Below are 23,479 nucleotides of genomic sequence, written 5' to 3' on the forward strand. Positions count from 1 at the left end.
CTGCTGGGGCACTCAGCACCACAAATGTGCACACTCAAACACAAACACATGTGGTTCTAGTTTGGAAGCCTTATAATTCCAGGCCATCAGATGCGGAAAGGCTCCAGGAAGCTAGCTGGAGCTCATCACTTAAGAACACTGTAGAAATGTCCCAGGTTAGACCCCTAACACCTCCAGCTAAATTGATAGAATCATAGAGTTGGAAGGGACCCCATGGGTCATCTAGTCCAACCCCCTGCAATGCAAGAAAATCAGCTAAAGCATCCATGATAGTTGGCCACTCTGCTTAAAAACCTCCAAAGAAGGAGAGTCCACAACATCTCATGGGAGACCGTTCCACTGCCGAACAGCTCTTACTGCCAGAAAGTTTTTCCAAAAGTTTAGTTGGAATCTCCTTTAATGTAACTTGAAGTCACTGGTTCGAGTCCTACCTTCCAGAGCAGGAAAAAACAATCATGCTTCCTCATCCATGTGACAGGCCTTGAGATATTTGAAGATGGCTGTCATATCTTAAAAAGCAGAGACATCACCCTGCTGACAAAGGTCCGTATAGTTCAAGTTATGGTTTTCCCAGTAGTGATGTATGGAAGTGAGAGCTGGACCATAAAGAAGGCTGATCGCCAAAGAATGTATGCTTTTGAATTCTGGTGCTGGAGGAGACTCTTGAGAGTCCCATGGACTGCAAGAAGATCCAACCTCTCCATTCTGAAGGAAATCAGCCCTGAGTGCTCACTGGAAGGACAGATCCTGAAGCTGAGGCTCCAAGACTTTGGCCACCTCATGAGAAGAGAAGACTCCCTGGAAAAGACCCTGATGTTGGGAAAGATGGAGGGCACCAGGAGAAGGGGGTGACGGAAGACGAGATGGTTGGACAGTGTTCTCGAAGCTACCAGCATGAGTTTGACCAAACTGCGAGAGGCAGTGGAAGACAGGAGGGCCTGGCGTGCTCTGATCCAGGGAGTCACGAAGAGTCGGGGATAACTAAATGACTAAACAACAACAAACAACATCATATCTCCTCCCAGTCTCCTTTTCCCCAGGCTAAATACACCCAGCTCCTTCAATCAAGCACCTAGGAAAACAGAAAGCTGCCTTATACCAAATCATTGGTCCATTTAGCCCATCTAGCCCAGTACTGCCTACACTGACTGGTAGCAATATGGCTCTCCAGGGTTTTGGACATGGAGGTTTCCCCCCAGACCTACCTGAAGATGTCGGGAACTGAACTTGGGAACTGTTGCGCACAGAGCAAATACTCTACCACCGAGCTACACCCTTTCCCCCAAAGCAACAAGGCTGAGAAACGTCCGATCCCACCCCTGTCTGACAGCTGCTTCCACTCAGGGCAGGCAGCACTAGGCTAAATGGACCCATGGGTTTGACCCAGCCTAAGACCTCAGCTTCACGATCAGAAGAACTTTCTGACAGCAAGACAGTGGGACAGACTCCTTCAGAGGGGAATGGATTCTCCTTCCTTGGAGGTCTCTAAGCAGAGGTTAGATGCCCATAAATCTGCCAGGGATGCTTCAGCTGTGATTTCTGTATTGCAATGGGTTGGACCAGATGACTGTTTGGGTCCTTTTCAACACTATGATTCTATGGATGCCTCGGGTGTCAATGCCGGGTCTGGAAAAATTGCAGAGATGTATGCTGAAAATAAGGGACACGGGTGGTGCTGTGTGTTAAGCCACAGAGCCTAGGACTTGCCGATCAGAAGGTCGGCGGTTCGAATCCCTGTGACGGGGTGTGCTCCCGTTGCTCAGTCCCTGCTCCTGCCAACCTAGCAGTTCGAAAGCATGTCAAAGTGCAAGTAGATAAATAGGTACCACTCCGGCGGGAAGGTAAACGGCGTTTCCGTGCGCTGCTCTGGTTCACCAGAAGCGCCTTAGTCCTGCTGGCCACATGGCCTGGAAGCTGTACGCCGGCTCCCTCGGCCAGTAAAGCGAGATGAGCGCCGCAACCCCAGAGTCGGTACAACTGGACCTAATGGTCAAGGGTCCTTTTACCTTTATGCTGAAAATAGGCAATACCTGTAAGATGGTGACAGGGGGTACTAGCAGAGGAGGGAAATGGGCTCCTTAGAGATGCATTTTTTTCCAGGCTGCTGAGTCACCAGGCCGTAATTTGAGACGGTCCTCCCTTCCTCCCTCGAGCCCCCACCTGCCTGCTTGCTAAGAGGAAAGGAGCCAGGTATGATAAACAAGAGATGGAAGCTGGCGCACACCTGGGGCCTGCTGATTATGGTGTAATCAGATTTGAAATGCTTCTGCAGAGCTCCTGGAAATGGCACCCCGATTTCACAGCCACGCAGGCCAAGGTGAAGGGAAATCTTTGGGATCGATTGGCGTCCAAATTAAGTATGGGGCAGCGGGGGGGGGATCGATCTCCATCTAATTCCGCCACTGCCCCCCACCCCACCCTGAAAAGCAACCCAGATGGAAATAAACTTTTTTATTTTAAAAAAAAACACTGAAGCAAATGAAACGTTTAATAGGGACAGGAGCGGCCAAAGCGGAAGATGATCGTAAAGAAGAGGATTAGCAAAGATGCAACAATCCAGTCTGCAGAAGGACTGGGCAGGGCAGGGAGAAGGGAGGCAGGAGGGGGGCCAGAAAGTGGGGGGGAGAGAAAGCACCCCCCTTACAAAGAGGGAGCTGTTCCTGAGCTCCTCTTCAGCGGCCCTGTGCTCCTCTTCACCGCTGCCCCCCCTCACTGCATCCCCCTACCACCACCTTGGCGGATAAAAAGCGTGAGAGAGGAAATTGAGAGTGGGAAATCAGGGCTGAGTGGGTGGGGGGGAGCGGAAAGAACTGCTTAGGGCACCTCATCTCAGCAGGTGAGGGGGGTGGAGATTTAGCTTAAACCGTGGATTAACTCACTGGGTGCTGCAGATGGGGGGGGGGGACATTTTTAAAGTGTGCCGATAATAGCAGAGTGGGAGATTCAGGAGCTGCACGGGGGGGGGGGGGCGTGAGCAGGGAGAGAGTTTGCAGAGTTGATGAAACACGCTTTCCGGGGAATCAGCCTCCCCGGAGCCTTAAGAAGAAAGCTGGAGGAGGAACCTTGACTTTGGAACCCTGAGTAGAGTATTTTTAACCTGTATTTTAAATTGTATTCCCCCCCCCCCCCAATTATGTTTTTATTGTAATTTTACTGGTGTTAGCTGCCCTGAGCCTAGCTCTGGCCAGGGAGGGCGGGGTATAAATAAAATTTATTATTATTATCAATGTAAGATAATTAGGAAATTCTAGGATGTAATAAGCTAGGCCTAAGGATAAAAAAAAGATCTGTTATAGTGAACATTATGGATTGGAACATGAAGCAAAGATAAGAAGTTTGTAATTGAAAGAAGGTATTTGTGTTATAAATATGAAGTTGGAAACTGTTAAATATGTGATACAATGAAATTCAGATTGAGGGGTGTTGAGGAAGTCAATTTAGCAATGTAATATAACCAGGATACAAGAAGAAACAATTTATGTTGTTGTTGTTGTTGTTGTTGTTGTTGTTGTTGTTGTTGTTGTTGTTGTTATGTTTTTGTTGTTGTGTTAAGTGTAATGTTTTTCTTTTGTGTTAATGTCTATGTTCTATAAGAGAAATGTAATAAATTTTGGGGAAATATTATTATTATTATTATTATTATTATTATTATTATTATTATTATTGACACGAACAAGACTTCTGTCCAGGTTGTGAAGAAAGCTGCACTTCCCATAATACTCATTGGCCTCTTTCATGTTGCTGCTTCTGTGCAGGAGTGTAGGACTGTTCAGAAGAAGCCTTTTCCATTAAAGAGACCCCCTTAAGTCTGCCAGCAGGACACTGAAACTTATTAGCACGAAGCTCCAAACAGGCAGGCCCTGAGCAATGGACCTCAGTTCTTCTAACGCAAGAAGAGCCTGGTGGATCAGGCCCAGGGTCCCTCAAGCCCAACATCCTGTCCTCGCAGCTGCTAACCAGATGCCCCGGGGGAAACCCGCAAATAGGACCAGAGAGGGCTACCGAAGGAGCTGCCACCCGCTTGCCCTTTTGCCTGCCCCATCGCCATATAACGGGACCCGAAGGGGTGTGTTAGCTTGTAAGATCAGCGTCTTCATTTGCTTAGCCATGAGTAGAACCTGCTGTGCCTTCCAACCTTACTTTGCCTATGCATTGCACTGATCTGAATATTAAAGGTTTTGGAAGAAAATGTTCTCAGGTGTTTGACATCTTTGTCCAGTAAGGGCCAAAGGGCATGGATGGGCCTTCACAAAATAACGTTTGGGGAGGAGGGTTAAAACTGCATCCATTTTTTAAATATATCTTTGGTTCAAATATATGGAGGAGTTAACGTTGTTCACACTTGACCTGAGCCTTGGCCAACAAATTTCTATCCAGATAAAAAAAGATCTAAATACTGCTTTTAAAACATGCATAGACCTGAGCTCTGGAGAACTTCCAGAGGAAGAGGCAGCCATAAAGGAGAGGCTATTATCAAGGCCATCTCTCTGTGATGTCTGAACTTAGGAACTGGCAGCACAGTTTTAGACGTCTGGGAAATGCTAGAGGTATTAACAGATAACTACCAACCTGGTTATTGAACTGGATTTATAGCACTCCTCACTCCCAAGTACAATATACCTGGGTTTTTATGGATGGATTTTTAAGAGTGTGGTACCTTCCACACAGTGCTAGGGAAAGGATGGGACACAGATAGAGAAATGTTTGAATAAATGCTATGGTCCGTTTCCTTGTTCTTGAACTTAAAAGGGAATAGCTGAACGAGATCTCTGTTTTCCTGTTAGCTATTTTTCATGTCGGAAGTGAGAGCTGGACCATAAAGAAGGCTGATCACCGAAGAATGGTTGCTTTGGAATTCTGGATGCTAGAGGAGACTCTTGAGAGTCCCATGGATTGCAAGAAGATCAAACCTCTCCATTCGGAAGGAAATCAGCCCTGAGTGCTCACTGGAAGGACAGATCGTGAAGCTGAGGCTCCAATACTTTGGCCACCTCATGAGAAGAGAAGACTCCCTGGAAAAGACCCTGATGTTAGGAAAGATGGAGGGCACAAGGAGAAGGGGACGACAGAGGACAAGATGGTTGGACAGTGTTCTCGAAGCTATCAACATGAGTTTGACCAAACTGCAGGAGGCAGTGGAAGACAGGAGTGCCTGGCGTGCTCTGGTCCAGGGGATCACGAAGAGTCGGAAACGACTAAACAACAACAAACAACAAAAATTTTCACGTCCTACCTGCCACTGTTTAAAAGGGAGATTTTAAAATAACTGGAGTTCCTGAATTGCATTTATTCCAATAAGATTCCCAAACAGATGCTCAAAGTAAAGTAGATCTGAGTCTTAATGTTGTTACTCCATTTGTAAACTTTCCAGCTTGGAGATTTTCTTCTGAGTTCTGGAAAATAAGCCCAAGGTTCCTTGCAAGAACTTAGACCTGAGATATTGAGCTACTCAGGATTAGTGAAGTTTCTATTTGTGAGCTTGCAAAGAAGCCAATATTTTATAAGGGGCTGTGACTTAATCCAGGATGGGGTAACCAGTGTGGTCGTTTCCAAATACTGTTGGACTCCAACTCTTATCAGTCCCAGCCAGCATGGCCAGTGGCCAGGGATGTGGGTGGGAGTTGTAGTCCGACAACATCCAGAGAGCAACATCTCAGCTACTCCTGATTGAGGAGATCAAATCCCACAAGGCTAACTTTTACTAGCAGCAGATGAGCTAAGCTAACTTGCCAAGTACTTTGCACTGACCTAGCAAACCTCAGCTCTGAGACGGTTGCACTTGATAACAAAAAGGACCATTATGGAAACCCAAGCCACACTTAGCAGAACAAAGATAGTCAGGATCTGGGACGATGTTACAGTGTCACCTGCCTCCCACTCCAACTGGGAGCAGCTCTGCCCTCACATGTGCCAGAATCCAAGACCAGGAAGCGGTCCCATAGCCTACCTGCTCTGGCGTGGCTCCTGCTAGCAACTTCACCGCTCCTGGCCGGAGAGCTGGACGTTTTGGCAAGCTTGTTAGCGGACACCCTGTACATGACTCCTCCGATGCAGCGCAGATCTTTGTTCCTCCAGTGGTGCTGCAAAGCCTGGAACTTGCTCCCTGTGGGAGAGTGGCGGGTGCTATTCAGCACCAGAGACCTGCAAAGACAAAATAATACACTCAAGGTAAGCAACTGGGACCTTTGCTCACAGCCTGCCGTGTTCTTTTAGGACTATCCAAGAGGGTTATCCAACAGAAACAAGAGTTTAAATGCTAGCAGGGTTGTAATTCCAATGTGCTGTTCTGAAAAGTGGTCTGTCTGACCTGTCCCTGGCATTTCCTTCCACTTGTCTCAAACAACTGACAGGATGGCTCAGTTGGTTAGAGTGTGGTGCTGATAATGCCAAGGTTGCAGGTTCGATCCCTGTATATTCCTGCATTGCAGGGGGTTGGACTAGATGATCCTCAGGGTCCCTTCCAATTCTATGATTCTATGATTCTATAACTGAAGCAGAAAAATATCCAAGGTTTACTCCAGACTCACCCAAGCCCCTGCAATGAGCATGCATTCTGGAACTGAAGCAAACTCAACAGCGCTTTGCTTGCTCTGCTTGATTCGTTCTGCTTCCAGGAGCCAGGCTTCCAAGATAGGTAGAACTTTTCTAGACCAGCAATGTCCACTTGGACCACCAGCAGCTCCCAAAGGCCTCTGCAGCCCCCCCCCCACGTGTGCTTAAGTCCCTTCAAAGCACTTCACACACACACACTCTCTCTCTGCAAACATTTAAATGACTGCGCAAGTTAAGTCAGTGTTACCACCAGACTGCACGTAGGGGAAGATGATGGGATGTGGAGCAGAGCATCTCTAGGTATATTTTTCCACTGGAACTTTTGTATTACCTAAGTTGATTAGGAGCAAGGAATTGCTAACTGCAAATAATTATCTGGCAATCAAGTTTTTAGAATCACTCAATACAAGTAAAATAAGCACGCTAAACTAGATCATTCTCTAGGACATTGGAAAATTCTCCAATGCAAACAATTTTCTGGTGCAAAATTACCCCAATTTGTATTGGGAAAACTCTTCAGAAATCTTCAATTCAACCTTTTCTGGAAAACCCACATCCCAGGGACGGGAGCAGTTACAGGTGAGAGACGAGGGCTTGTTAAGGCATTCCAGAAAGTTCATGGCAGAAGCAAGACAAATCGTTGGATGATAAAACTATCAGTGGCTACAAGTCATGATGGCTATGTTCTCCATCCTATCAGAGGCAGAATCACAAGTGGAAAGAGCACTGTCACACTCAGATCCTGCTTGCAAGCTTCCACTGTGGACTAGAAACTTGTTTTCTTCATTTAACATGAAATTTCCTTGCCAAATTCTGGGTCCTCCGGGCAGCTTTGCCAAGACGCAGCTTGCTGCATGGGCTGATTCTGCATCTGTAACTATTCCCACTCGCATTTTGAGTTCTGCATTAGGCCAGCAGCCATTCCAACCAAATCAAATCTGCTCCAGTATCAGCTGCCTTAACTATTTAGCGCTAATCCAAACAGTAATTTGTTTATGCAAATGAGAGATCTAATTTTGAATTAGCACAAAACTATGGTTCATAATGCTATTAGCGGAAACTATATAAACCGCGGCATTGACTGAAGAATGGGTGTAAATTAGGGAGCTGCTCTCCTATCAGCAGAAAGCAAAAGCCGGAGGAGCATTACCTTCAAATGAAGGCAAGCGCGGCACACAAAAAGGGGGAATTGCAAAATGTAATCATTACATTTATTAGTGCTTAGCATGACAAGTTTATTCTAATATGGTTGTTGCCATTGGCTACCGGCCTTGATGTATTGTGCCTGAGAGTTCCCACAGATGGGGCAAGCAGAAAGTTGGTCTGTTAACCAGTTTGCGCAAAGCAATCAAGGAAGGAGGAGGAAGAAGACTTGGGTGCACAAATGCAGCTTTAAGCATCTCTGCTGTATAGCCTGATCAAAAGGCTATTCCGTGAAACATCGCCGGGGGGCGGGGGGACCCATGTATTTATATCAAAGCGCTTATCTGACCTAGGGAAAAAGGACTCTGCGTGGATTCAGGTGTAGCAAAAATCTGATTGCAGGGACACAGTGAAACTATTCCTATTTTTCCCCGGGCATTTGAAATTGGGCTGTCGCAAGGGATGCCACTGTTGCTCCTGTATGCTTCACTGTGAACTGAGGTCCTACACACCCTTGTGGTAGAAAAGAGATTGTAGCATTTATTAGTCCGTAAAAAGCAAGCCACCAGCAAGGTCTCCCCCAACGTATTTCTAGGAGTCAATCTTTAGTGCATGGCTAAATGGCTCTGAGGTGTTTGGAACAAGGGGCTTCCTTTGGCATTTAAAGCCCTAAATGGCGTGATTGGCAGCCAGTGCAGCTGAACCAGGATCGGTGTAATATGCTCAAACCGACTTGAGCAACCTGGCCACTGAGTTCTTTTTTTAAAAATAGATTTTATTAAAGTTTTAAAGGTTACAAAAAGAAAAGTAGAAAAAGTTAAACAAAGCACAAAAACAAACAAAAAGAGGGGGGGAAAGAAAAAAAAGAAAAAAAAACACAAATCCAACCTTTACATAACTTTCTTTCCTTTGCTTATTTCCTTGACCTCCTCACACCTCCCTTTTTGTATTCTAGTTCAATTAGATATTTCAGCAAATCCTTTCCATCCTAAAAATTTGTCTTAATATACTATAATTTTACATTCTCCTCTTTCACTAATTACCAATCCATTTTTACTTAATCCTTTATAACATTTCTGCTATAACATTCCAACATCCTTCTAACATTCCTTAATTTTACAATGTTTCTGTAGATAAACTTTAAATTTTTTCCAATCTTCTTCCACCGACTCTTCTCCCTGGTCTCGGATTCTGCCAGTCATTTCCGCCAGTTCCATGTAGTCCATCACCTTCATCTGGCCACCGAGTTCGGCACCAGCTGAAGTTTCCGAACTGTCCTCAGAGGCAGCCCCACATATAATGCATTGCAGTAACCTAACTTAGAGGTCACCAGAGCACAGGCGACAGAAGTTAGGCTTTCTCTGTCCAGATAGGGGTGCAGCTGGGCCACCAGCAAAAGCTGATGGAAGGCACTCCGGGCCACTGAGGCCACCGGAGCCTCAAGAGAAAGCAAAGGACTCAGGAGGACCCCCAAGCTGTGAACCTCCTCCTTCAGAGGAAGTGTAACCCCATCAAGAGCAGGCAACCTCCCCAACAAAAAAGGAAGGGCAAGACAAACTGTTAGAGTACCGTATTTTTTGCTCTATAAGACTCACTTTTCCCCTCCTAAAAAGTAAGGGGAGATGTGTGTGCGTCTTATGGAGCGAATGCAGGCTGTGCAGCTATCCCAGAAGCCAGAACAGCAAGAGGCTATCCCAGAAGCTAGATCCCTCTTGCTGTTCTGGCATCTGGGATTCAGAATATTTTTTTTCTTGTTTTCCTCCTCCAAAAACTAAGTGCGTCCTGTGGTCTGGTGCGTCTTATAGAGCGAAAAATATGGTATATTGAACTGGCTAGATTAACAGAGGCGATTAGAGATCACACTAGACAAGACTTTCAAAAAGCCTGGGGGAAATGCAGAGAATACTTCACAAAACAGTGCCCTAAAATACATACAGTGGTGCCCCGCAAGACGAACGCCTCGCAAGACGGAAAACCCGCTAGGCGAAAGGGTTTTCCGTTTTGGAGGCGCTTCAGAAAACGAATTCCCCTATGGGCTTGCTTCGCAAGACGAAAATGTATTGCGAGTTCCTGCGGGGGTTTTTTCCTCCCCCCCCCCTTTCCTAAGCCCTAAGCCGCTTATCAGCTGATCCGCTAAAAGCCGCTAATCCGCTAAGCTGTCAATGGGCTTGCTTCAGAGCCTCACAGAACGGATTAATTTCGTCTTGCGAGGCACCACTGTACCTGGACTTGTTTCGATTAATGTCTGCAGGAGACTTTGTGGATATTTAAGTTATAATCAGAAAAATCTTAATAATTATTCATAAAGGAAACAGCTTATAAGAAGTAAATAAGGAGGCCAGATACAGGATAAAGGAAGTCTTTTATTTGGTTGTTTGTATTGTTGTATATTTTGCTCATTGTATGTTATGTTCACGTTTAATGAGGGTGGATTTCTGTATTGGGGGGGTGGGGAGTTTATGCTATGTTGTAAATAAAATTTCCAATAAAAATTTATTAAATACAGGAAGAGCAGGCCACCTCCCATCCATCTGGTCTAAGGAACTGCCCCCTAACAATGCCTCAGTGTTATCTGGACTGAGCTTCTGGTTCTGGTTCTCATCCAGTCCATTATCGGGGCAAGACGTCGGTCCAGCTCTTCCACAGCCTCACCTGCAAATGTAAAGGACAAGCAGAGCTGTGTGTCATCAGCAATATTGCTGACAACGTACTCCAAAGCTCCGGATAACCCCACTCAGCGGTTTCATGTGGATGTTAAACAGCATGGGGGAGAAAACTGAACCCTGAGGAACCCCACACTGAAAGCTCCACGAGGTTGAAGAGTGTCACCCTCTGGAAATGAGCATCTGAGTAGGACCGGAAGCACCGCAAATATTTTATAAATTTATTAAATTCATTTATAAGTAAATAACTTTCTGGCATTCGTTTGGAGGAGGGAAAGCATGATTAGACAAAATAGATAGATTCTTTATTGTCATTACACAAGTGCAACATTGCACAAGTGCAACGAAATTGGATGCCATCCCTTAAAAACAACAAAAGCAACACAACAACAACAACCAAACAAACCACATTCCAGCCACACCCACACCCACACCCATCAAACTCCCAGGTCACACTATCGAGTTACTGCATTTAAGAAGGCCACAGCTCTTGGATAGAAACTATTTTTCAGTCTATTTGTCCTTGACTTGATGTTTCTGTATCTCCTGCCAGAAGGCAGTAGTACAAACAGACTGTGTCCCGGGTGAGATGCATCCTGCAGGATATTGTTTGCTTTCCTAAGACAGCGGGAACCGTACAGTTCTTCCAAAGATGGGAGGGGATGACCAATAATCCTTTGGGCTGTGGTTATGACCTTCTGGAGCACCTTCCTCTTCCTAGCTGTACAGCTGGAGAACCAGGCACAAATACAGTATGTGAGAATGCTCTCTATGGAGCCTCGGTAGAAGGACACCAGCAGTCTCTCACTCAGATTGTTCTTCTTTAAAAGTCTGAGGAAATAAATTCTCTGCTGGGCCTTCTTCACCAGAGCAGTGGTATTTGCGCTCCAAGTCATGCCCTGATCGATAGTCACTCCCAAAAACCTGAATTCCGCCACCCTCTCCACCCGTTCCCCGTTGATATACAAGGGCTGAATGTCCGCCTTTTTTTTCCTGTAATCCACCACCAATTCCTTGGTCTTAGTCGTATTAAGAGCCAGATTGTTCTCTCCACACCAAGCACAAAGCCGCTCCACCTCGTCCCGATAGGCGGACTCATCCCCTCCTGAAATGAGCCCCACCACCGTAGTGTCATCAGCAAACTTGATGATTTTGTTGCTGGAATAAATGGCTGTACAATCATACGTATAGAGAGTATAGAGCAGGGGACTCAACACACAACCCTGTGGTGAGCCGGTGTTAAGGCTAAGGGCTGTGGACATATGTGACCCTACTCTAACCCTCTGAGAACGTTCTGACAAAAAGTCCAAAACCCAGAGACAGGTGGAGTTGGAGAGTCCAATCGCCTCTAGCTTGGACACCAGTCTATGGGGGAGGATAGTGTTAAAAGCAGAGCTAAAATCCACAAACAGCAGCCTCACATAACTCCCCGGCTGCTCCAGATGGAACAGAGCAGCATGGAGAGTGGTAGTGATAGCGTCTTCCGTGGATCTATTTGCCCTGTATGCAAACTGGTAGTTGTCAAAAGTTGATGGAAGACAGGAAATAATGTGACGGCGCACCAGTTTCTCAAAACACTTCATGATGATTGGAGTCAGTGCAACTGGTCTGTAGTCGTTCAGACTACTGATTGTGGATTTTGAAAATGGATTGGCAGCTACAGTTGCAACTAGTAAATTGCTGTTCAGCAAACTGCTATGAGTTGTGTTGAGTGCCTTAAGACCTGTGCTATTTTTGGAACTCTATGCGTTATTTTAATCTTAATTGACTTTGTTGAAAACCATCCTTGTGGCTCCAGGAAAGGACAGTATATTTTTGTGTTTAGTCATTTAGTCGTATCCGACTCTTCGTGACCCCCTGGACCAGAGCACGCCAGACACTCCTGTCTTCCACTGCCTCCCGCAGTTTGGTCAAATTCATGCTAGTAGCTTCAAGAACACTGTCCAACCATCTCGTCCTCTGTCGTCCCCTTCTCCTTGTGCCCTCCATATTTCCCAGCATCTTCTGGGAGCCTTCTCTTCTCATAAGGTGGCCAAAGTCTTGGAGCCTCAGCTTCAGGATCTGTCCTTCCAGTGAGCACTCAGGGCTGATTTCCTTCAGAATGGAGAGGTTTGATCTTCTTGCAATCCATGGGACTCTCAAGAGTCTCCTCCAGCGCCAGAATTCAAAAGCACCAATTCTTTGGCGATCAGCCTTCTTTATGGTCCAGCTCTCACTTCCATACAGCATATAGGACAGTACAGTGGTACCTCGGGTTACATACGCTTCAGGTTACAGATGCTTCAGGTTACACACTCCGCTAACCTAGAAATAGTACCTCAGGTTAAGAACTTTGCTTCAGGATGAGAACAGAAATCGTGCTCCGCTGGCAGCGGGAGGCCCCATTAGCTAAAGTGGTGCTTCAGATTAAGAACAGTTTCAGGTTAAGAATGGACCTCCAGAACGAATTAAGTTCTTAACCCGAGGTCCCACTGTATATAGATCACCCAAATAAGCGAAACAAAGGCAGGGCACCCACCCTCTCCCGTCCAAGGCTCGTCCATCCCCTTTCTGCCTCTCGTGCCCCATTCCTTTGCAGATTAGATGTCTTGTGCTCCAACTGAACTCTGCTTCTGTTTGCGTTAGAGACTGCTGAGCTTCACTACTTCGGCCTCTAATCCAGACACCTGCGCTCAGCGGTTTTCCTAAACATTTCCGAATGAAGACTCATTAACGCCAGCCACCCCGAGGTAGTTGCTGCAACCGCTTCTCCTTGCTTAGCGCACGCTGAAAGGTAAAAAGGCTGCCTGTTCTGCTGTAAGCTCCATCTGGTAGGGCTCCAACACACCACAGCTGTGATTAAAACTGAACAAGGCAGGGAAGCCGCTCTTTTTTCATATCGGGAGCTGCCGCTGCAGGCATGAAAACCAAACCACAGGTTAGAGAGAGATCAAACAGCAAGCGAGAAACGTCGAGGAAACAGATCACATCCTGGCCAAAGAACAAAAGCAGCTATATTCCATTCTGACCATGGTCTAACTGGTGTGGAAATAAATGTGACTGCCTTATTGTAGAGGTGCCCAAGCACTCTCAGTGATGATGGGGTTTTTCTGGGTCAGACAAAGGGTCCACTTAGCCCTGTTTTCTACTACAGCCAACCAGGTGCTGCCGAGACCACATAACACCGGTCCTGAAAAACCTACATTGGCTCCCAGTATGTTTCTGAGCACAATTCAAAGTGTTGGTGCTGACCTTTAAAGCCCTAAATGGCCTTGGCTCAGTATCCTTGAAGAAGCGTCTCCATCCCCATCGTTCTCCCCAGACACTGAGGTCCAGCTCCGAAGGCCTTCTGGCAGATCCCTTACTGCGAGAAGAGAGGCTACAAGGAACCAGGCAGAAGGCCTTCTTGGTAGTGGCGCCTGCCCTGTGGAACACCCTCCCATCAGATGTCAAAGAAATAAACAACTATCTGACATTTAGAAGACATCTGAAGGCAGCCCCGTTTAAGGAAGTTTTAAATGACTGATGTTTTAATGTATTTTTAATCTTTTGTTGGAAGCTGCCCAGAGTGGCTGGAGAAACCCAGCCAGATGGGTGGGGTATAAATAATAAACTATTATTATTATTATTAAAAGGTAAAGGTACCCCTGACCTTTTAATAATAATAATAGTAACTCTGGGGTTGCGCGCTCATCTCGCTCTATAGGCCGAGGGAGCCAGCGTTTGTCCGCAGACAGTTTCTGGGTCATGTGGCCAACGCCGTTTACCTTCCTGCCGAAGTGGTACCTATTTATCTACTAGTACTTGACGTGCTTTTGAACTGCTAGGTTGGCAGGAGCTGGGACTGAATAACGGGAGCTCACCCCGTCACGGGGATTCAAACTGCTGACCTTCCGACCGGCAAGCCCTAGGCTCTGTGGTTTAGACCACAGTGCCACCCGCGTCCCTATTATTATTGTTGTTGTTGTTGTTGTTATTGTTATTATTAAGCCTCCAAGTACTGCATAAATGCAACAACCATTCCCTTTAGGATGGTTCCTCCTAAAGGGAGGAAATGCCTTAGCTCAATAGTAAATCATCTGCATTGCAAGCCAAAGGTATCAGGTTCAATCCCTGATCTCCAGGTATGAATAGAATCATAGAATCATAGAATGTGTAGAGCTGGAAGAGACCATGAGGGTCATCTAGTCTAACCCCCTGCAAGGCAGAAATCTTTTGCCCAACGTGGGGCTCAAACACATGACCCTGAGATTGAGAGTCTCATGCTCTACTGACTGAGCCACAGAGAGAGACTCCTTTCTGAAATCCTGGAGAGCAGCTCATATGTTTGCTCTCTGTCGTCCCCTGCCATTTGCCCCCACGGAGCCAGAATTCAGAGGCCATAGCAGCTGGCAGAGACTGTTTCTCTCTCTCTCTAAATGCTGGACTATTATTAACTTGTTGGTCGCTTTTTTGAAAAATGAATTATGCAAAGTGACAATCGAAAATCACAACAGACTCTATCGGGTGCTGATACGAGTACTGTGACATTTAAAAGGTTATGTTGGTATTTTATGTTTCTAAAATGAGTAAACGGGAGTCCACCGCAAGCGCAAAAATAAATAAATCTAAATGCTTATCAAAAAGACGTGCTGTGCCTTCTGATCCCATACTTGGCTGTTACTACTTTAAGCCAGAAGAGGGTAGACTCACTTGATCAGTACACAGAAGGCTGTACTTATTTCAGAGAGGAGCAAAATGTTGTTTAACTGCTACTGGTCTTGCGATTCCTAGATTACCTGCTTTTTGTGGCAAATGCTCACAATTTGGAGAATAATCCTACCCAACCCCCATTTTTGCTATGGGTGTTGTTGGTGAGTTTTTTGGCTTCTACTGGGGAGGGCAGGATATAGATAAATTATTATTATTATTATTATTATTATTATTAGGGAGGGGGTGTCTGTCCTGGAGACCACCGTCTACCCCAGTGGTGTCCAAACATTTTTCAAAAAGGGCCAGATTTGATGAAGTGAAGGGCCGTGGGGGCCAACACGTTGTTGACCTTTTTTTAGGATTTTACCCCAAAGATGTTGAGCTTTTCTTAGGGTTGGAGTTGTTGAGCTTCTTTTAGGATTGAAGTTGGGCAGGTTTTTTAGGAATTTACCCCAAGAAATAAACTGCCACAGGGACTGGATTAAACTGACCGGCGGGCCGGATTAGGCCCCCGAAACGGACTTTGGATATGCCTGGTCTACCCCCTGCTACCCCCAAGCACAGATCTAGCACTAGCAGATTTCCAAAATGGGATATGACAGAAGCAGGGCAAGGACGGGAAATGAGTTCACCTGAGACGCTCCACAATCTGTCCTCTGAACTATGCCATTACTTAGCATAGCTAATCCTTCGCCAAGCAGAAATTCATGGGTGGGGAAATTTTTTAAAAATTAAGAAACATTGGGGTGGGAAGATCTCCTACCACCTCCTGCCCTGGCTAACCAGGAGGGCTTTGGAAGTTGAATCATAGAACCCCTGCAATGAAGGAACCTTTTTGCCCAACATCGGGCTCAAGCCCACATCCCTGAGATCTCATGCTCCACAGACTGAGGTATACCAGCAGCGGGTCGCCTGGCCCTGTTAGGCTTGCTGAGCCAGTTGTGGGCCTCTGCTGGGAGAAGTCTTGGGATGCCAGCGAACCCTGCCAGGGAGTCGCCCACAGCCAAATTGAACTGCCAAGAGCTAAACTGGAAGGCGTTTTCCCAGCTGTTAGAAATTGGGATTGTTCGCATGACACCCACCTTGAAACACGCCTTTTAACATCTATTTATTGGAAACATCTGTCCTCGCGTATCTCTGAGCCAGACTTTCTCAACCCTGGGTCCCCAGATGTTGCTGGACTACAACTCCCATCATCCCTAGCTAGCAAGGCCAGTGGTCTGGGATGAAGGGAGTTGTAGTCCAACAACATCTGGGACCCAAGGTTGAGTCTTGGCTGAGAATATTGGTGATAGCTGTGGATGAGGTCTCCACTATTCGGTTTTAAATTGGATAACGTATATTTTTTTCCTGTACTAACAATTAATGGTAAGCTGCACTTCCAAGCCCCAAAGGGAGCCACCCAAGTACAGTGGTACCTCGGATTAAGAACTTAATTCGTTCCGGAGGTCCGTTCTTAACCTAAAACTGTTCTTTACCTGAGATACCACTTTAGCTAATGGGGCCTCCTGCTGCCGCCGAACCACCGCTGCACGATTTCTGTTCTCATCCTAAGAAAAGTTCTTAACCCGAGGTACTATTTCTGGGTTAGTGGAGTCTGTAACCTGAAGCGTATGTAACCCAAGGTACCACTGTAACTTACAAAATGATTTTAAATAATACGAATAATGAACAACATAAGACCACATTAAACAGGAAGTCAGCAGCATTAGCAACAAAAGAAAACATTGACACCAAACAGCTGCGCAGCCCAAATTCTGCAAAAAAGCCAACAACCCCATCTTCTTGCATAGCCAGGCTTCCACCACTTACTGAATGCCAGCCAGTCCCCCTGCTTTTAAAGAGGGGGTGTGAGTGGAAAAGGGTCTCGGAGGTTAATCCTGAGTGCACAAGTAGGCATGTGAGGAGCAAGGTGCTCCTGCACCCAGATCACTTCGGGTTTTAAAAGGTAAACATCACAGCACTTGGAACTCTGCCTAGAAACAAATAGGTAGCCAGCGCAAACGGAAGAATGTCAGAGCAGCCTGCTCCAGGGAGAAGCTTTGCGGCTGCATTTTGGTACCCTCTGAAAGTTCCCAAGTACTTCCCAGAGACAGCCCTGGTAACGACTGTGTTAGAGCATTTTATCCAGTTCGTTACCGCAGAAGGAATGACTGTGGCCAATTTTATTTATTTTTTATGTTAAGAACAGCAACTGGTATTCAGAAATACTGCTGTCTCCAGCTGTGGAAGCTAATAGGCCTTGATAGCCTTACCCTCAATGAACTTGCCTAATCGTTTTGTATAGTCATGTAAGTCGGTGGCCATCACTGCCTCCTGTGGTGGAGAGTTCCATAGGTTAACTATGTTCTGTGTAAAGTATTGCTTTCTGTTGTTGTTTTTTGAAATGAATAATACTTTATTTAGAATTCAACAATAACAAAGGAAAAACCCACAGTAGTTGCTACATCAATTCATTACAATTAACCCATTTTAACAATATATAAATAGTAACAGAAAAATTACTCAACATCACTTTTAACTTACTGAAGTTTACATATTACACTTTTATCTCTTTATCTCATTCTTAATATATCAAAAAGAGAAAGATCAAGAAAGGAGACACAGAAAGAAAAGAGAAGAAGAAGAAGAAAAGGGGGGAGTGAGAGGAAGGAGGAAAAGGAAAAAGGAAAAACAAAACAAAACAAACACATTTGTCTTCTGATTAGACTCATTGTATTATTATTTCTACAATTTTTTCACACCCACAACAAATATAATGCTTTTTGATATCTGACGAAAACAAAGAAAGAAATACAATAACTTGGAACTGTGTGTAAGAAGTGCTTTCTGAATTGCCGAACATTCTGTTTCACTGGGTGCCCGCAAATTCCAGTAAAAGTCACCCCTCCTATCCCAAAGGAGCGAACACCTGTTTGCATCATGAGTTCTCGATTAACCAATTTCCTTTAGCACTGGCCTTGAGAGCCTGATGAGAAACATCTGCTCTCAGATTCATTATTCCGAATATCTAGCGGCTTCTAACATAAACTAACAAATTAGGCTTAGGGGAAACTGTTTCTCCACAGGACCTGCCCCTGTTTTTTTGTGGGGTTTTCTTAAACCTGCGATACAGCTGCCCAGAATTGTGGTCAAGGCATTTTTGCTTTCTCTTTCGGAGGAAGAACATGTGCAGTCCTGCCAGCGCAGTCCACGCAGAGCCCGAGCTGTGTGAAGTCTCCGCCGTATTATTATCGGACATCTATCACGTTGGAAAAACCACGCTAAGAGAAGCCTCTTGCAAACGGTGCTTATTTTTCTCCTGTGTTAGCAGCAAATGGAGTGCCTTGCCTGGAGCTGAAGTGGAAACGGTCGCCACAGGTAATTGTCAACTGGATTCTCACCCACAGAGACATGCGTGCACCGCAGCCGCTTCCTTCAAGCTGGAACTGAGCGTTTAAAACACATTAATCTGAGTGGCGAACACCCGTGGTCCCCAGCCAGGTTTTCCTGGCTAGTAACCGGGTTAACGCGGCAGACTGACAATCGCTGAAAGAGCTCTTTATATGTGCAACTGACAACAACCACATCTAGGCGGACAAGCGGAAGGAGGGTTGTATGATGAAGGGGAAACAGTTCTAGTTGCCGTAAGAGTGCTCTCTTCTCAAAACTCAGCGTGCAAAGAATTGCAGGAAATGACAGCTCAGAAATCCTTGTTGTTTTTCCCTAGTCCACTGTTCACACAGAGTTCTCAGTCAAACTGCGGCTTGGCACAAATGCGTCAGCTGCCAGGGACTCGCTCCTCTGCAGTGGTTTTTGCTGCTGCGTCACACTGAGCTAAGCTATGGCTTGGTTTTGTGTGACGTGTGAACCAGGCCACTGTGGTAGAGAACAGAAAATGTCTAGGCAAGATGTATCCCGGCTCTGCTGAGACAGGCCAGCTCCATCAGGTCTCCCCTCCCCTCAGTGCGGATCTGAGGGCACCCATCCCAGGAGTGGGAGATAACTGAGAAGCAGCAATTCCTCCATGGACACTTTCTGCCCCTGGAGGAATCCAGCTGGTCAGCAAAGGAACAATTGTCTAGAAACTGGAGCGCCATTTTTTAGGTTGTAAGTCTGCAGGTTGGGTCTGGTCTTGTCTTGACTGCGTGTAAGCTGCTCTGGGAGATCTGGGGGTGAAAAGCAGTGTACAAAAGCTCTAAATAAAATAATAGAATTGTAGAATTGGAAGGGACCCCTGGGTCATCTAGTCCAACCCCCTGCAATGCAGGTATCTCAGCTAAAGTATCCATGACAGATAGCCAGAATTTTGGAGTCCAGTGCTTCACCAAGTCAATTCCTTAAGGCTTCTAGCGGTGGTTTTCCTCTGCCATGCAAAAAAATAAAATAAAATCCAAGCTTTGCATTCAGAGTAAGGCACAGTAGATTTGTGCAAATTATTCTTAGCACTGAAACTGAGGGCAGTTTAGCATATAGTCTGGACTTTCTCCCAGCACTCCTTTTAACAGAAGCACCTGGGCTGATATCTCGACAGATGAGGCACTGGTTGGCTTTATAAGCACAAAGTGAGTCATTTAGGGAAATGTACCGTAGTGGACGTGTCTGCCATAAAACAGAAGCCCGTCCGTTTCTGACCCTAAGGGAGCTCATTATTTCCCTCTGGCTGAATACAAAATGTGCAGTCCGGGGTCTTGGTTTTCCCCTCGGCTACCCCACAGAGCAATTTCTTCCTGTAATGCAAGAAGTCCTGACAAGTTCCAGTGGCCTTATTCAAAAAAGAGAGAAAGAGAGAGAAAAGAGGGAGGGAGGAACAAATCCACACTAAACGCACACCCAAGAGGTGTAAGTGATCTGCAGAAACTGATCCCTTTCGACGCCACTGTCTCTTCCTGTACCAAGGAGGAGGAAATAAGTGCTGATGAATGCTAACTATTGCATGAAAATCATGGGAGTTAGAAGGATAAATATTTAATGCCTGCAAAGCAGGTACCCACAAGGAGGGAAAAGTCGCAACTAGGAGCAGCTGCCAGGGAAGGTGGGCCGGAACGCCAGGCACAAGCGCCAGGGTCACGGGGCAAAATCACTGGCTCAGCCTCAACTTCCCATCTGCAACATAAAACCAAGAGTTTGCCAGGATGGATAAGTGAATGAAATGCTCCTGCCCTGAGTCACCTTGCAAAGGTAAATTAAGCTAAGCAATTCGCATTATTGTTCTGTTTTTCGTTTCCCAGAAGGGCTGCTTAGTTTTTATAAGCTGGACTGCCCAGGTCTGCCGTTGCATGAAAAACAGCTTCGGGAACTCCTGCAAGTTGGGCGAGCATCCTGCCGCCTCCTTGTTTCGTGCAAAAAAAAATGACCATATTATGCAAACTGATTAAGGCTAATCATTACACATCAAGGGTCTGGGAATTAAAAAACAACGCACCTGAAGACGACTGCCGTTATAGTCAAAAGTATACACGCAACATGTTTTACTCAACGTATTATGTAAAAGTGCCGCTCAGCATGTTTTGCATCACACACTCCATTCATATTTGTGATTCTGGATCGAGGAGTTGAGCCTTTGGAACTTGCTTTTTAAAATGAAGTTTGGGGTGAGTTGTTTTTTATTTGTTTGTTTGCTTGCTTGCTTGCTTGCTTGCTTGCAAAGAAGGCTAAATCAGCAAGGAGTATAGGTGATGGAAAGGGGAAAACATTAGACACAAGCCCCCTGAAATTCATTTCTACAAAGCAGAAGTTTTCCTCCAAGGACTGCACTCCCTTGGAGATAATCTACTGAAGTTGCATGCTGGCAGTGGGCACAACCACAACCACTCCACCCTCACTTGCTCTCTTAAGATCATAGTCAACATCAGCACTACCGGTCCTTCCTCTGCTGGGTCTGTGGCCCTGATCCCTGGGCCCATAACCATTGTTAGAAGCATCCTACTCACGTGTAAGACCCTGGTAGAGACACATGCCCGACTGGCATGCTCTCTCCCTCCTGGTCAGTCGTTCGGGAGCTTCAAAAGCTTTCTCCAGCCCGAACATCACAGCTACTAACATCAGCACACTTAGGGATCCGCAGAGTATTCGCAGTTTGCGTAACAGAACCAATAGCACAGCATTTTGGCTAATCTACTTTATTTACATATAACACACTCAGAGCATTCTGCTTTCGCTCCTTCCTCAGACAGCAAAGAGAAAGAACAAAGGACAATAGTCCCTCTTCATGGAACACAGTAACATAAACATCCTGTCTCCATCACTTCCCACTCTGTGGAGTCAAAACATATACCGTCATGTGATAGACAACAATCCCATGACTGCAGACACGGGGAATGAATCTCCAACACTTCCTCCTCTCTCTCTCGCCCCCCCCTCTCTCTTTTTTTGTGTGTGTCACACACCCTGCACAAGGTAGCTGAGAAGCCATGGTTGGTTCGCCTGGGCTGCCAAACTCTTCCTCAACTCAGATGGAACGAATGGATGTTTCAGATTTTCCTGGAGCTTTTTGCTACCTGCACAAAGAACGCCAATGGGACTATCAGGAAGCAACTGATTGTGAGATCCTAGGGGCTATTTAAGGCTTTCCTCTCTTCAGGAGCCAGACGGAGGCGCCATGGGGATGTATGGCTGGTTCTCGAATGTAGCCAGAGCGGTTGCTCTCCGGGCGTGCTCTGGTTCAGGGGGTCACGAAGAGTCGGACATGACTAAACAACAACAATGGTTGTCAATTAGTTGCCTGGAATACCATCTGGTGAAAAGGTTGGGCGGGCAGAAGCAGGGTACAAATGCCTCACGACATCTCACTCCTAAAATGCCGACTTATTTATTTATCTATGGCATTTGCGTGCCACCCCATAGCATAAAGTTCTCTGGCCAACAAGCAACCATCTTAGAATGCTGAAATGCAGCAAAGATGAGAAAAGCCACCAGACTCTGCCTCCAAAGTAAGCAGGAAGCTGTGAGTCAGGGAGCACAGGTAGGTGGAGCATCTCTTCACCACACAGATTCTGTCATAAGTTCCAAGGCCCATAAGAACGTATGAAGAGCCTGCTGGATCAGGCCCACGGCCCATCTAGGCCAGCATCCTGTTCTCACAGGGGCCAACCAGGTGTCCCCACAGGAAACCCGCAAGCAGGATTTGAGCGCAAGAGCAACTCTCCCCTCCCTTGGTTTCTCCAAGCAACTGGTTTTCAGTAGCATGGCTGCCTCGAATTCTGGATGTAGGCATCCATACCTGGCTAGCAGCCATCAATAGCTCTCTCCTCCTCCATGATTTTGTCTCATCCTCCATCCAAGTTGGTGGCCATCGCCGCCTCCAGTGGCAGGGAGTTCCATAGTTTATTCTTTGCATGAAGGACTTTCCATCTTCCAAAGTTCAGCTAAACTGGACAGCCATCAGTTCAACCTCTTTACCCAGCTGTTGATAGTTAAAAGAATTGGGGGGGGGGGACACACCCATCGCTTCTGTTTCTAACTTGTCTGGAGTTGTTTCTCTTGTTTTTTTAACAAATGCATATAACCTGTGTGGTTTTTTAATTTTTTTTACTATACTACTGGAACCTGCCCTGGGACCTTGGCATGAGGGATGGGTAATAAATCTGATAAATGACTATAGGTGGCAGGAAAGTGCTGGTATTAGGCACAAAATTTGAGTGGGACACTGAGAAAGCGGACATTTGGTTTCCAAGAAAGGCTGAAAGGAAGTGAGACCCCAAGAGCTGTCAATCTAAGGTAATTCCTTGCCCTTCAGCTGCTTTTTAAGGATGGCCAGGCTGACACTGCATAATAATGAAGGCATTATTTAAAGACTATATGCTATTATTAGGAAAAATATGCCTAGACACTACCTTCGTTTTGTCTTGGTTGCAGTTTCACCACAAAGTGTGCAAACCTCAAGCTAAAGGTAAGCCAAATCTCCCTACAGAAATTGAGGAGTAACTTATTTTTCACATTTAGCTATTTCAAAGAGCTAAGTGCACAAATACACATTCGTGCATGCACACAGAAAGTATACACCCCCTCCAAAACTCGCTTAACATCACATTTTATCAGTAATTTGAACGTATATATTTTACGTAAACCGCTTAGAGATTTTGTTGATTAAGTGATATATAAATCCTGCTACATGAACCAATAAAATAAAATCTTTGATCTTGGCAGCCATTTGAACCCCTGCAAGAAAAACAGGACATGGAAAGCAGAAATCTGCCCATCTTCAGGAACACAGGAGGGAGGGAACTTTTCCAGGCGGAAGGAGCTGAGGTTCTAGCTATCTGTGAATCTGGAGCCCCGAAACCAGGCCCTGTGGCCTGAGAAACGCTCCTTTCTGGAACAGTCAAAGTCAGCTAAGGGAGCAAACTCCCGATCAGACCTGTAATCTGCTCCAATAACCTTTAGAGCTGTTTCCCCTGATGGAGACGGCAAGACGGGAGGCGAAAGGCGCCAGGAAGTTTCAGTACTGCTTCAGCAGTTTTCGTTTTCCC

The 23,479-nt window shown here is 46.0% G+C and overlaps 1 protein-coding gene across 2 annotated transcripts in view; it reads right to left on the reverse strand.

Moving 5' to 3' along the window:
• Positions 1 to 23,479, reverse strand: part of ZC3H3 (zinc finger CCCH-type containing 3) — a 273,959-nt gene that overhangs the window by 100,528 nt on the left and 149,952 nt on the right. For both annotated transcript variants that reach the window (XR_014566778.1, XM_083749076.1), the window contains exon 5: positions 5,948 to 6,141. Coding sequence is in view for 1 of the 2 variants with exons in the window: in XM_083749076.1 (XP_083605202.1) it covers positions 5,948 to 6,141 (194 nt within the window). In the remaining variant the exon portion in view is untranslated. The remainder of the gene's footprint in view (positions 1 to 5,947; positions 6,142 to 23,479) is intronic.

The sequence above is a fragment of the Podarcis gaigeae genome (genome assembly GCF_964106915.1).
Source record: "Podarcis gaigeae genome assembly, chromosome: 7".
Classification (NCBI taxonomy): Eukaryota; Metazoa; Chordata; class Lepidosauria; order Squamata; family Lacertidae; genus Podarcis; species Podarcis gaigeae.